At 35.2% G+C, this 14,545-nt stretch overlaps 1 protein-coding gene across 1 annotated transcript in view; it reads left to right on the top strand.

Moving 5' to 3' along the window:
- The window catches only part of RNF141 (ring finger protein 141), a 41,300-nt gene extending 26,900 nt beyond the window's left edge, over positions 1–14,400 (top strand). The window contains exons 5-6 of the mRNA XM_032240741.1: positions 5,357–5,464; positions 10,940–14,400. Coding sequence (XP_032096632.1) covers positions 5,357–5,464; positions 10,940–11,090 — 259 coding nt within the window. The 3' untranslated portion in view covers positions 11,091–14,400. The remainder of the gene's footprint in view (positions 1–5,356; positions 5,465–10,939) is intronic.
- The last annotated feature ends 145 nt before the right edge of the window (positions 14,401–14,545 follow it).

Genomic DNA, 14,545 nt, shown 5'->3' with positions numbered 1-14,545 from the left:
CTTGTTTACTCAAGCCTAATACATTATTGTTCTATCTAAACCTTCTTTTCCTTCTCTGTTTTGCTTTTGGCACATGAAAGCTCCCATCTGTTGCCATTTGACAATCATGATCATAATTTAAATTTGTAAATGTCTCATTGGAAAAAGATTTACATGGATCCAAACATGTTGACATCTGTCTTACTGTCATACAGTGTATATAGCAGAAATCTGTATTCAAAGAATGTGCTTAACAGTGATTTCTTTTTTTACTGCTCTATTTACACTTGTATTTTCTGGTTCATTTTTAACCAACTGGTTTTCAAGTACTGTGTTACAGTTAAACCGTATTTTCCATTTATTATTTCCTGGTTATCTTTAATAGAGTTATTTGGTTTTCTAGGTTTGGGCTTATACAAATGTTACCGATATGCCAAGTTACTTTTAGAACATTGTAGGCAGTGTTTAGGCTTGTCTTTCCTGTATTCTGTAATCTTTCAAAGACAGGGGTCTGATTTTTCTGCTTTTCTTCTCCTCTCTTCTGAATGGTGGTTATTATTTCAATTGTTTTAAAAGCTGAGAATGGTGTTTGCCAATGTATTTAAGCTATATGATAGCACATGAAAAGAAAATATTTTTCTTGTTGCAAAGGTGTTAGCGCTTTCCTGTGCCCTCAAAACTGGAAACTCAGTTCCTGATTAGTTTCTTAGGGGTGCTTCTTGTTTATGTATGGTTTTTGGCTTATAATAATATCCTTATAAACTACTTCATAGAAAGAGACTTTCTAAGTTGAAGGAGGTCCTAAGGGACATTTATGTAGTTGAGCTTTATTTACATCTGATGCATAGTTCCATTGATGGTTTACATTTATTGATTACTTATAGGGTACAGAATTGTGATGAGTGTTGTATAATTGTGATGAGTGTTGGCTGATAATTGTACTTCCATATGGGGTTGTGAGAATTTAATGTATAAACTCATTAAATTCTCACAACCCCATATGGGAGTACAATTATCAGCCCATTTCAGCCAAAGAATCTGAGATTTAGCTGAATAAATGTCATGATTAGAAATTGTCCTAGCTAAGACTCACATTCAGGCCTGTCTGGCAGTACAGCTGTGCTCTAACCTCTGCATTATTACTTTCTGGTGCATAAAAATCTTGCACACAGAGCTTTTCAAACTTTAATATTCAGTGGTTTTGAGGAGGAGCCAGTGAGTCTGTCAGGCTCCCAGGTAAGGCCAATGCTACTAATCCTCAGATGGCACTTTGAATAACAAGACTCTGCTTACCCACATTTTGCCAAGTAACACCTGCAGTTACGTGAGACTCACTGCCTCAAAAAAGTCTTTTCATAATCCGATGGCTTTAATCACTATAAAGTTTTTCCTTTTGCTTCATTTTCCTCAGAGTAGCCAGAATCTTTTCTTGAGGTAGCACAGCACAGACTCTAGCAGCAAAGTGCCTGTGTTCAAATCCTGGGCTCTACTCCTGTGTGATTTTTTTGACAAAGCAGACTGTTTCCTCAGTTTTCTCATCTTCTAACAGAGGTTAATAACTATAGGATATGCTTTATTGGACTGTTGAGAGAGTTGAAAGACATAAGGTGTTTAGAACAGTTCTTGGCACGTAATAATTAGTCTATATGGGTTAATTTTCATTATTATTAAATTGTTACTATATTCCATTTATTGCTTTAAATGGCTGTGCCCTCTGGAATTCCTCCAAACAAATCTGTTCTCTCTTCCAGCTTCTCAGATATTTGAAAACAATCATCAAACTCTCACTGAGCCTTCTGTTCTCAAGGATAAGCACCCCCAGTTCCTTTGGCCTTTGTTTATGTGGGTCTCGTCTACATACTGGAGGCTTTCCCAGATGATCTTTTCTCTGTCAGTATGTGTGCCTTTCAGATTATGAGGCATAGAACCAAATACTCCAATCTACAGGTGATCTAACAGGAACAAACAGCACAGGACTCTCCTTCCTCTGGTCACTGTGCTGCTGCTAGGAAGGTAGCAGAAAATTCAGACAACCTTGTACTGGTTCCACTGGCTATTTCTGTGTCTCCGATTCTTTTATGTCTCACCACAATGCTCTTCTTTGTAGTCCTCTGTTTCTCTCTTTTAAACTCCAGCCTTCAGAATATTCTATCACTCTGTACGGATTCAGTAGTCTCTGCTACTGACACCCAAGCCAACATCCTTAGATGAAGATTGTAAGCTTCTTAAAGGTGGAGACCCTAACTCATCTGGATCTGGTACAGACCTAAAAGGCACTTACATGTTGAACTGATGAAAACATATGAAAACTGATGAAAAATATGAAACTCAGATACATTAGGCCCACATCCATCTAGGTTTTTATTCAGTTTTCCAATTCAGTGGCTGCCCTCTTTTCCCTATTACTAAAGCATAACACTTAATCTATTACCATATAAAACATTTGTCTTTCTATAATGCTTCTTAGACCTAATTATCTCTCAGATGAATTGCTGAAATAAGGCCGTAACCGGTTTTCCTTTCTCTAGACTGTCCCTCATACTGCATTCCCAATTAATGGGAATGCATTATGGTACTTCCTAAAGTACCATTTCAGTGGGAGTTCACTACCCCTTGATTATACACTGGTTCTAGTTTGTTTGTCAGAACATGTTCAAACTTAGTATTTTGACATTTATGGTGAGATTATCTCCACTTTTAATCTTTTTCTTCAGTTTTTATACCAAAGTATCATGCCAGCTTCCTGGTTACGTATACACAGTGTACAGAGGCATAAACATATTTTGCTTTTGACCTCTACAACTTGGTTTATGCACCTAGAATGTCCTCTGTTAAAAACCTATTATTTTTCTATCTCATCTTTTCAACAAGTTTGAAAATATATTCATCTCTTCCTTCTTTACTTGGCATTTGTTATATTTAATATACATTTGACATTTATTTTTATTTATGTCCAAATCAAAATTTTAAGTACTATCTCAAGCACAGCAGGGAATGAAAAACCTATAGTGTTAGCTCCTACCCTTAAGAAGTTTATAATCTAGTGGCTACACTTTGGAACATTCAGTTTTGTATGATTACAAAAGTAATACATGTTTGATGAAGAAAACCTTAAAAATTACAAAAAAGCACAAAGTTTAAAAGAAATTAAAATCAGGAAACATTTATTGAGAATCTAAGACAAACATGTATATTCAAAGAGCTTACAGTTTATGGAGAGACCAGCCAATCAATATGCAATATTTAAGTCCTTTAATTGAGGCAAATGTTGATTTTGAGAGCAGAGAGATGATATTTTGAGCTGAGTTACTGAGGTTGGAGCTTACTAAACTCACAGAGCAATTTCAGGAAAGGAAAATACCATGCAAAAAGGCATATGGCTCATTCAGGGGCACTCTGAATTGTGGCTGGAACAAAAGGTTTGAAATCTTTTTTCTTTTTTTTTCTCAAGAAGATGGAAGAGCGCCTCGAGGACAGAAACTGCTTTCTATTCCCTTGTGTCACTTAAGACTAAGCTATTCTTTCACTTATATGCCCGTTATCAGTGTCAGCATTGTAAGGCCCCGATGGCAGGATCCATATTTTAGGGAGCTTTGTATTACACATAGTGAATAAATTACATGGTCATGCATCACCTAACAATGTTTTGGTCAATGACAGACTGCATATATGATGGTGGTCCCATAAGATTATACTGGTGCCGAAAAATTCCTATTGCCTATGGATGTCATAGCCATCCTAATGTTGTGATGCAATGCATTACTCAAATGTTCCTGGTGATGCTGGTATAAACAAACCTACTATAAAAGTATAGCACTTACAGTTATATACAGTAATACTTGATAATAACTATGTTACTGGCTTATGCATTATACTATTTTATCATTATTTTAGCGTCTACTCCTTCTACTTATTAAAAAAAAGTTAGCTGTAAAAACAGCCTCAGGCAGGCCCTTCAGCAGGTATTCCAGAAGAAAGCATTATCATCAAACGACATGACAGCTCTGTACATGTTACTGCCCCTGCAGACCTTCCAGTGGGACAAGAGGTGGAGGTGGAAGACAGTGACAGTGATAATGATGATCCTGACCCTGTTTAGGCCTAGACTAATGTGTGTGTTTGTGTCTTAGTTTTTAAGAAAAAAGTTTAAAAAGTTAAAAAAAAATCTCAGAAAAAAGCTTATAAAATGAGAATATTTCTATACAGCTATACAATATTTTGGTGTTTTAAGGTAAATGTTATTGCAAAAAGAGTCAAAAAGTTAAAAAATTAAAAAGTGTGTGAACTTAAAAAAAGCTATAGTAAGTTAAGGTTAATATTTAAGAAAAAAATATATTTTTAGAAATTTAGTGTAGCCTAAGTGTACAGTCTTCATCAAGTCTGTACACTACTGTACAAGTGGTATATGTTCCTAGGCCAGGCTTGTCCAACTTGTGGCCCATGGGCTGCATGCAGCCCAGGATGACTTTGAATGTGGCCCAACACAAATTCGTAAACCTTCTTAAAACATTATGAGAGTTTTTTTTTTTGCGATTTTTTTTTTTTAAGCTCATCAGATATTGTTAGTGTTAGTGTATTTTATATGTGATCCAAGAAAGACAGTTCTTCCAGTGTGACCCAGAGAAGCCAAAAGACGCTCCTGTCCTAGGCCTTCACATCCACTCACCACTACTCACTCACTCACTCACTCACTAGAGCAACTTCCAGGCCTGCATGCTCCATTTATGGTAAGTGCCCTATACAGGGGTACCATTTTAAATCTTTTATACCATATTTACACAGTACCTTTTCTGTGTTCAGATATATTGAGATACACAGATACCCACCATTGTGTTACAGTTGCCTACAGTGTTCCATACGGTAACATGCTGTACATGTTTGTAGCCTAGGAGCAATAGGCTATGCTATATAGCCTAGGTATGTACTAGGCTAAACCATCTCGGTTTATATAAGTACACTGTGATATTTACACAGCAATGAAATCACCTAACAATGAGTTTCTCAGACCATATCCCTGTTTTTAAGTAATGCAATAACTATATTGGTTAAATTTGTTTATATAGGTCCAATATGATTAAAATGAGTTATTTCCAGAAAGATTTGACTATTTCCACTTTTTGCCTATATTTTAACTATCACAAAATATATCTTTTATTTAGACTTTATGAAATGTATCTCTCTTAATACTTCTTGCCTAATATATTTTCTAATCCCTAAAAGATAAGTTAATTTTAGTCTGATTTTGCACACAAATCATATTGTGCTTTATACCATGGGCACATAGATGTTTAATAATGCTTTTTAAGGCAACAAAAAGCGAAGTATAAAGCATAATGACAGAGAATATCATTGTTTCAGCTCAGTTTTCATATTGCAGGGTAAAGCAGCTGACCGATGAGGAGGAGTGTTGTATCTGTATGGACGGGCGAGCTGACCTCATCCTGCCTTGTGCTCACAGCTTTTGTCAGAAGTGTATTGATAAATGGTAAGTTACCTACTGCCTTCATGGCATAGGCCAAGGACAATGGGATAGTGTACATGAATAAACTTTGAAAAGTGCAAAAATACTGTAGTTAAGTATGAGAGTAATTTTTATTCTTTAGTACTTTGAATTTTATGGCATGCCTTCTACTGGTTAAAAATATTTTTATTTTTATACCTGACATTTATTATATGTGGAGGTGTAGCTTCGTTTTTGACACTTTTCTTTTGCTGTATGAAAATGTGTACCTGACTTGAGTCTAAAATCAAACATTTCCCTTTTTTCTCCCTTTTTCTCCTCATTTCACCATTTATTCTGTATGTGTGTTTAGAAGGAATAAATCCTTGAATACTTGACCTAATCAGCTAGTCAAATGCATTATTTTACAAAATAAGATGTGAGCATCTAGGATAATTTATAAAATACATAAAATAAATTGCATGTATTTAATGTATAATTTGTTTAAACATATATCCACATCTATAAAAACTATCATCACAATCAAGATAGTGAACACCTCCATAACACCTAAAAGTTATGCCCCATTGTAAAGCCTTCTTCCCACTTCTTTCCCCTAGTCCCCAGGCAATGAATAATCTCCTTTCAATCTCTATAAAATAATATGGATTTTCTAAAATTTTTATAAATGTAATCATAATATGTGCTTTTTCTGTCTGGCTTCTTTCATTCAATACAATTATCTTGAGATTTGTCCATATTGTATCAATAGTTCATGCCTTTTTATTGCTGAGTAATGTCTATTAAGTGGCTACCATAGCTTGTTTATCCATTCACCTATTGCGGGAAATTAGATTGTTTTCCTTTTTTAGCTATTACAAAATAAAGCTACTAGATACATTCATGGACAAGTCATTTTTATGGATGTATTTTGGGTTTTTTTCTTGGGTGAATACCTAGAAGTGGAATGGCTACATCATATGGTAGTTGTGTGTTTAACCTTTAAAAAAAACCTGCCACCTATTTTCCAAAGCAGTCGCGCCATTTTGCATTCCTACTAGCAGCATATGACAGTTCCAGTTGCTTTACGTCCTTGCCAGTATTTGGCATGGTTTAATTTCAGACATTTTAATAGGTGTGTAGTAATATCTCATTGTTGTTTTAATTTGCATTTCCCTGCTAACTGAAGATGTTGAGTACCTTTTCATATGCCAGTTTACCATCTGTGTGTCTTCTCTGGTGAAGAGTACATCCAAATCTTTGCCCATTTCTTTATTGGATTTTTTTCCATATTATTGCGTTTTGAAAGTTCTTTGTATTCTGGATATATGTCCTTTATTAGATATGTGGTTTGCAAATATTTTCTCCCACTCTGTGGCTTGTCTTTTCATTCTCTGAAGAATGTCTTTCAAGGAGATGTTAATTTTGTTGTCCAATTTATCAGTCTGTGATTTATAGATAGTGATTTTAGTGTCATATCTTTTCTTAGATTTCTTTTCCTAACCAAAGATCACAAAGGTTTTTTTTCTGTCTTCCAAAGTTTTATAATTTTTTAGTTTTACAGTCTGAGTTAATTTTTTATATGGTATGAGTTATGGAATCAAATTTCTTTATTTTTTGCATATAGCTGTCCAGTTGCTCCAGCACAATTTGCTGAAAGGCTATCTTCACTAAATTGCCTCTGCACCTTTGTTGAAAATGTGGGCCTATTTCTGGACTATTCTGTTTTGTTGACCTGTGTCTCTAGTTTACACACCAATACCATACTACCTTGATGAGTGTAGCTTTATAATAAGTCTTAAAATCAGGATGTGTTAATTTTTCTACTTTGTTCTTTTTCAAAGTTGTTTTGCCTGTTCTAGGTCTTTTGCATTCCAATATGAATTTTAGAATCAGCCTGTTAATATCTGCCCAAAAGCTAATTTTGATTGGGATTGCATTGAATAAATACATCAATTTAGGGAGAGTGAATTTCTTACTAGTGAGTCTTTCTATCCACATACATTTCTCCATTTATTTAGGTCTTTAATTTCTCTCACCAATTTTTGTAGTTTTCAGTGTTGCATCTCTCTGATATCGATCCCCAAGTATTTCATATTTTTATGATGCTTTAAATGGTATTTAAAATTTTCAATTTATGATTGATACTGGTGTATGGAAATACAATAGACTTTTGTATATCAACCTGTATCCTGCACCCTTAAACTCATGTATCATTTCTGGTAGTATTTTTGTAGATTCCATAGGATCTTCTTGAATGTCTGAATACCCTTTTTCAAAGTGTTTTTCTGATTCAGAATTCTAAACTTTATTTTTTCTTTCAGTATGTTAATGATGTTGCCTCACACTCGCTTGCATTGTTTCTAATGAGAACTCTGTCATCCTTTTTCCCTCTGTAGGTAATGTGCCATTTTTCCCCCCTCTGTTTTTAAGGTTTTTTTCTTTTCACTGGTTTTGAGCACTTTGATTATCATGTGCCTTAGAATAGTTTTTTTCGTGTTTCTTGTGCTTGGGGTTCACTGAGCTTCTTGGATTAGATTTATAGTGTCAGAAAGTTTGGAAATTTTTCAACCATTATTTTTTCAGATTTTTTTTCTGTCTTCTCTCCCCTCTCCTGTGATTACAATTACCATATATTAGCCCACTTGAAGTTGTACCACAGCTCACTGGTGCTATTTTTCTTTTTTTTTTTTCTCTTTTTTGAGTCTTTCTCTGGGTTTCGTTTTGGATAGTTACTATTGGGTTTCATTTGGATAGATACCCTTTTCATATTTACCCGTCTTTTTTTTCTTCACTGTCTAACTTGCCATTAATTCCATCTAGTGTATTTTTTTTTCTGGGGTACTTGTGATTTTTTTTTTTATTACTGTACTTTAGGTTCTGGGGTACATGTGCAGATCATGCAGGATTATTGCATAGGTACATACATGGCAAGGTGGTTTGCTGCCTCCATCCCTCCATCACCTATATCTGGCATTTCTCCCCATGTTATCCCTCCCCAACCTCCCCAGCCCCCCACCTCTGTCCCTCCCTTAGTCCCCTCCACAACAGATCCCAGCGTGTGATGCTCCCCTCTCTGTGTTCATGTGTTCTCATTGTTCAACATCTTCCTATCAGCGAGAACTTTTGGTATTTGGTTTTCTGTTCCTGTGTCGGTTTGCTGAGAATGATGGTTTCCAGATTCATCCATGTCCCTACAAAGAACATGAACTCATCTTTTTTTATGGCTGTTTAGTATTCCGTGGTGTATATGTGCCACATTTTCTTTGTCCAGTCTATCATTGTTGGGCATTTGGGTTGGTTCCAGGTCTTTGCTTTTGTAAACAGTGCCTCAATGAACACACGTGTGCATGTGTCAGTGTATTTTTTTTAACCTCAGATAATTAAGTTTTCATTTCTAGAAGTTTGATTTGGGTTTTTTATTATCTTCCATGTCTCTTCTTAATATCTTTGATCTTTCCTCTAGTTTTTTAACTATATAGAATATGGTTACAATAACTTTTCCATTTTATCTGTTAATCCTAATATCTGTGTTAGTTCTGGGTGGTTGTGATTGTGATTGATTTTTCTCTTCATTTTAGGTTATATTTTTCTGCTGTTTCTTTGTATGTCTGGTAGGTCTCAATTGGATGCCAGACTTTGTGAATTTTACCTTTTTGGGTATTGGATATTTTTGTATTCCTATAAATATTCTTGAGTTTTTTTCTGGAATATAGTTAAGTGACTTGGAAACAGTTTGATTCTTTTGGATCTTACTTTTGTGATTTGTTAGGCAGGACCAGAGCAGTATTTAGTTTAGAACTAAGTATGTCCCACTAATAGCAAGGCCCTTTAGAGAACTCTGTTAATGCCCAAAGAGTGATGAGGCTTTCCAGTCTGGCTGGTGGAACAAGCAGTATCCCAGGCCCACTGAGCTTTAGGGTACTATCCCCTCAAAGCCCTTTGAGTGATTGCTCAGCCTTGGGTTGTGTCCTCACATGCACACACTGATCAGCACTCCGCTGAGTATTCTGGCAGGGATGCTTTTGTAGACCTCTGGAATTTTCCCTCTGTGCAGCTTTCCATTACTCTGCCCTGTAAACTCTAGCTGCTTGGCCCCCTGAGATTCTCAGCTCTGTCTGTTCAGCTCAAGAAGTTTGCCATGTTCCATCAAGTTTCCCCCTTCTTGATCAGGGGCTAGAAACTCTCAAGGCTGTAAGCTGGGGCAAGTATAGATCTCACCTTTGCCTCCCATGTCCCAGGGATCACTCTCCTTCATTGCCTGATGGCCAGTTGCTGTATTTGAAAGATTATATGAAACCGTTGTTTTAGTAATTTTAAGTGGGAAGATAAATCTAGCCTCTGTTGGTTGGAAGCAGAAGCTGACTATTTTTAAATTGTGATGTTTTGTGCACAGAAGAGCACACATCTAATTATCTTGTAAAATATCTCTGAGGAACCAGAAATCAACCTAAATAATACATGCCAACTCTAGCTTTCACATTTAGTTTTTGGAACAAAGTTCTAAAAATTTTTGCATGAAAGCCAAAAAGCAGTTGATATAAATAATTACTTTGGTCCCAGATTTCACAGACAGATTAAAAAAAAAAAATCCCTGCATGATATGTCTCTGGTGCAAATATGGTATTTTTAAAATTTCCAAAATAATATTTGACAAGAAAAAATATCCCTTTGGAAAACATAATTTTATTTAAGTGATCATATTTGAGTTCTTTCCCTATCAGAAAAAGTATTATGCATGTAAAGTTTATCTTTTATTTTAAACTTTGTATGCTCCATTTTTATACAAACCTTCCTGTTGCCTATGAGCCATAAGAATTTTTGTCAGACCTTTGAGCAGGCAACAGATAATATTGTTGAAAGTCATGTATATATTACTTAGCAAAATAATTAGTAATATCCTTTCCAATTGTCATATTCCCCTTCTACTGCCAAGAAGTTATTTCTAGAGTAATGGTTTCCATTTAAATAATCACAGATATAAGCATTTATACTTGACACTTTGACCAAATCTTCCATGGGTGAGAGGGAGATTCCTCTTAGGACTCACAAGGAGTTTTGCTTTTAAAGGAAAACTTTACCTGTTAAGGTATGGGGATGTGAACTGCTGCATTGTTGTAGCAACAAAAGACAGAAAAAAATGAAGTGTCCTGTGGGAGACTAGTTAAACAACTTATGGCATAGCTATATAATGTATGTTAAAAAGAATGGTCTATAAGATATTGACAAGTAGAGCAGTGATGTGTGTGTGTGTGTGTATACATGTACGCACATGCATCTGTGTACACATAAGCTTAATCAAGTTTAGTCTATCTCTAGAGGAATATAAGAAACTGGTAACTGTGGTTGCCCCTGGGAAGGAGAATTGAAGATTGAGATGGAAGGGAGAGATTTATTTTTCACTGTATACTTTTATGCTATTTCCTTTTTAAAAGCCATATACATGTATTACTTTAAAAAATCCTGTTTTTAAAAAAGGAAAAAGAAAACAAACTGTTCTTGTTTTGACTTCTCTAATAGGAGTGATCGACACAGGAATTGCCCTATTTGTCGCCTACAGATGACTGGAGCAAATGAATCTTGGGTAGTATCAGATGCACCCACTGAAGATGATATGGCTAACTATATTCTTAACATGGCTGACGAGGCAGGCCAGCCCCACAGGCCATGACCTTGGAGTGAAGGTCTTCTGTTGCTATTGTAGGCTACAAATATTTGATCATGGGGGAAGAATGCAAGGTTGTGGCATAGACAGAAAAATCAATTTTCCCCACCCTTTTATTTTTGCTACTCTGATCATTTGCCCCACTTTAAAAAATAAACCTCCCATGTCTTCCATTTATGGTGAACTAAAATTTGCTACTGTTTTAGACCATATTTTCCTATTATTTATCTGTTCAAATTTGTATTACAACTAATTCCTCCTGAATTCTTTGCTAAAGGTAACAACACCACTTCCAGAGGCTTCTGAAACACTAACTGTTTTGTGAGGCAGGAGTATTCTGGAATCTTTTTAGTTAGCTATAAAATAAACCTCAAATATTAAAAAGTTGTAGCCATCTGAGAGAGGAAATTTTAAGTGACTGAAAATGTAGAATACATCAAAGTGCATGTTACTACTTAAAACTAGTGTTTCTGCTGGAATCTAAGGAGTATATATGCCCCCTTGTGGTTAATTATTGCTCCTTTAATAATTTTTACTTGAAATGATCCACAATTATTTCATAACTTTAACAGTGTGTTTTGGAACTACTGTACTTAGAGATTTTTTTGTTTGTTTTTGCCATACTGTATAATTTGGGTGAGGCCTATAAAGTTGGGTGTGACTTTCCCTTGCAAATGGATTTCTCCTGGGGAATTTTCTTGGTTGTTCTGGAAATGCTTTCCCTCAGCTGTATAACTGTTCTAAATGGCTTTGATAATGCTCACACATCTTGGAGTTTCAGAAGGAAACTTTTCTGCATCACAAATACCAAATTTTGTATTTCTAAATTACTATAAGTCATTTAATATTGGTTTATGGTGCTTTTTTCCCCTTAACTTGAAAACATCTTTCTGAGATTTCAGGGTCCTCAAATTTCATAGATTAAGAGACAAGAAGCCAGCATGATGGCTCACACCTGTATTCCAAGCACTTTGGGAGGCCAAGGTGGGTGCATCACTTGAGGTTAGTAGTTCGAGACCAGCTGGCCAACATGGTGAAACCATGTCCCTACTAAGATACAAAAACTAGCTGGGAGTGGTGGCAAGCACCTGTGATCTCAGCTACTCAAGAGGCTGAGGCAGGAGAATCGCTTGAACTTGGGAGGTGGAGGTTGTAATGAGCCGAGATTGTGCCACTGCACTCCAGCCTGGGAGACAAAGCAAGACTCCTTCTCAAAAAAAAAAGGACAAGAAAATAGAGTGATGCTTTTTTACTGTATATACATAAAATACGTCTGAAAATTAGAAGATAATTTGGCATTCTTGCCAATTATTTCATTGGAAGTACAGTTTCACTGTACTTCCATTGAAATATTCTCTCCATTAAAATAGTCTAAAAGAATATAGTAACAATGGAATTGTGATCTTCAGTCACAACTTAACCATTTTTTTGGCTTATCAACTAAATTTCTAACATTAACATTTTGGCATGTAATAAAACAAGGGCCTGACTCCTTTAAAATTTAACATTCCATATAACTTTTCTGACTTCTTCATAAGTTGCAAATATTACTATTTTCCTAAACCAGGGTACACAATTTAAGTTGCCACTGATTGAGGACAGAATTTTTGGATAATAGGATTTAAATAGACAAGCAAATAAAATTAAATCAATTTCAAGGAAAAACATCTGGTATTTCAAGGTAGCTTGAAATTTCAAATTCCAAGGTAGCATGCTCTTGCCCCAAAAAATGCTGAAGACTAATCCATTGACATTCATAATGGGACAGCTAAATACCAAATAGCTAACTACTCCCTATGGAGGTTTATGCAAGCAGAGTACCAGGGGTTCCATCATTTCAACCTGGCAATGCACTTGGTGGTTGTGTGACCTTGAGAAAGTCTCTTACTGTTGTTTGTAGGTTCCTACTTTAGAAACTGAGACTTTATTTGTGGTTTTCCCACTATGTCAGCAGCAAAAACTTTTTTTTTTTTTTTTCAAGGAAAATCTTAGAGAACCCTTAAACACACATGCATACACACACATCCTACCCCCCATATAAAAGTCATATTTTATTATAAATTTCCTTATTTATTAAATAAACTTTATATACTATAAATATGTCAACCAATAAAAACACATTAATGTGTTGGTAATAGCCAGTATGTTTGAATTTAATGAGTAACACACTTGTATAATGGGAGTTGTTTTTAAAAAAAAAAAAAATGTAATTCAAGTCAAATTTGCAGAACCCTGTATCTCCTCTATAGATTCTTAGTATTCCATGGAACATATTTTGAAAACCTTGGGATAGATAATCCACTGGGATCTTTTCCAGCTCAAAGATTTTAAATTGTCCTTTTGGATTAGACTTGATGAGTTTAATTCAGATTGCCTCATTTTAAAATGTTTCTGAAACATGAACAAAGTTACCTTACAGAGTTTTGCATCTTTCCAGGGTTAGCCAATGATTTTATCACCCAGAATCCTTCACCTTTCAAGGAATTATTTAACAATGAGACCAGTGACTCAACAGGGCCCAAACCTTATTATTTTACAATATGAGCTCCAAGACACTTACTGATCTACTGTGAATATAAAATATTATTAGCCTTATCAAATATCCAATAAATGAGCACAGCTGTTTGTTCGCTCTATTAAACTGGGTGATAATTCTTTAGATGTGACTGTTAGGTTCTACTGTAATAACTAATCGTAAAAGTTGTAAATTTGTTTGATGGATGAAATGTACACTTTTTGTATTCTGTACAGCTTTGTCTTTTTAAAATATGAAGTACTTAAAAGTACTTACTATAATAGGAAATATAATGTGTGCCTTCTAGGATTTGTGAAGTGGTTTCATGAACTCTACGGAATTTGTTTTATAAGTTATAAAGTTTTCCCTATCCTAACTCAGTAACAGAGGGTTTACTCTTATTACGTATAGAACCTTAGTTTGAGAAAATGAATTTGACTATGTACTGAATTTAGAGGTTGAGAATAATAGTATCTGTGTTATTCTTAGGACCACTGATAAATTATGCAATAAATAATCTTTCGCAAGTAATTTTAACTAATTGAAGAGATTCTTTTCTTATGTAATTTCACATTCTAATATACCAAATGATTCTATTCCTTAGAGGACTATTTTATATTATGCTCTTGGGATTTGTGGTGTTTGTGTGCCATTTTAAAATTCATTTCAAATTGGACTCGATTTCCTTATGTCTAATACATACCTGGGAGAAAGGCTGCTTGAAAATATCTTTTGATTCAGTGATTTTCAACATTGGGAAGCTGAATTTATTAAAAGATAGTCTGAATAATTTGCATTTTTAACTGTTACTGTCTTAAGCTTACTTTGTCTAACCAGGAATAAGAAAACTACTTGGAGATGGCCAGACGCAGTGGCTCACGCCTGTAATCACAGCACTTTGGGAGGCCGAGGCAGGCAGATCACGAGGTCAGGAGTTCGAGACCAG

The sequence above is a fragment of the Sapajus apella genome, unplaced genomic scaffold, assembly GCF_009761245.1.
Source record: "Sapajus apella isolate SASKATOON/1434 unplaced genomic scaffold, GSC_monkey_1.0 scaffold47, whole genome shotgun sequence".
Lineage (NCBI taxonomy): Eukaryota > Metazoa > Chordata > Mammalia > Primates > Cebidae > Sapajus > Sapajus apella.
Note: the sequence above shows the minus strand (reverse complement) of the source record. Positions and strands in the feature narration are given on the sequence as shown.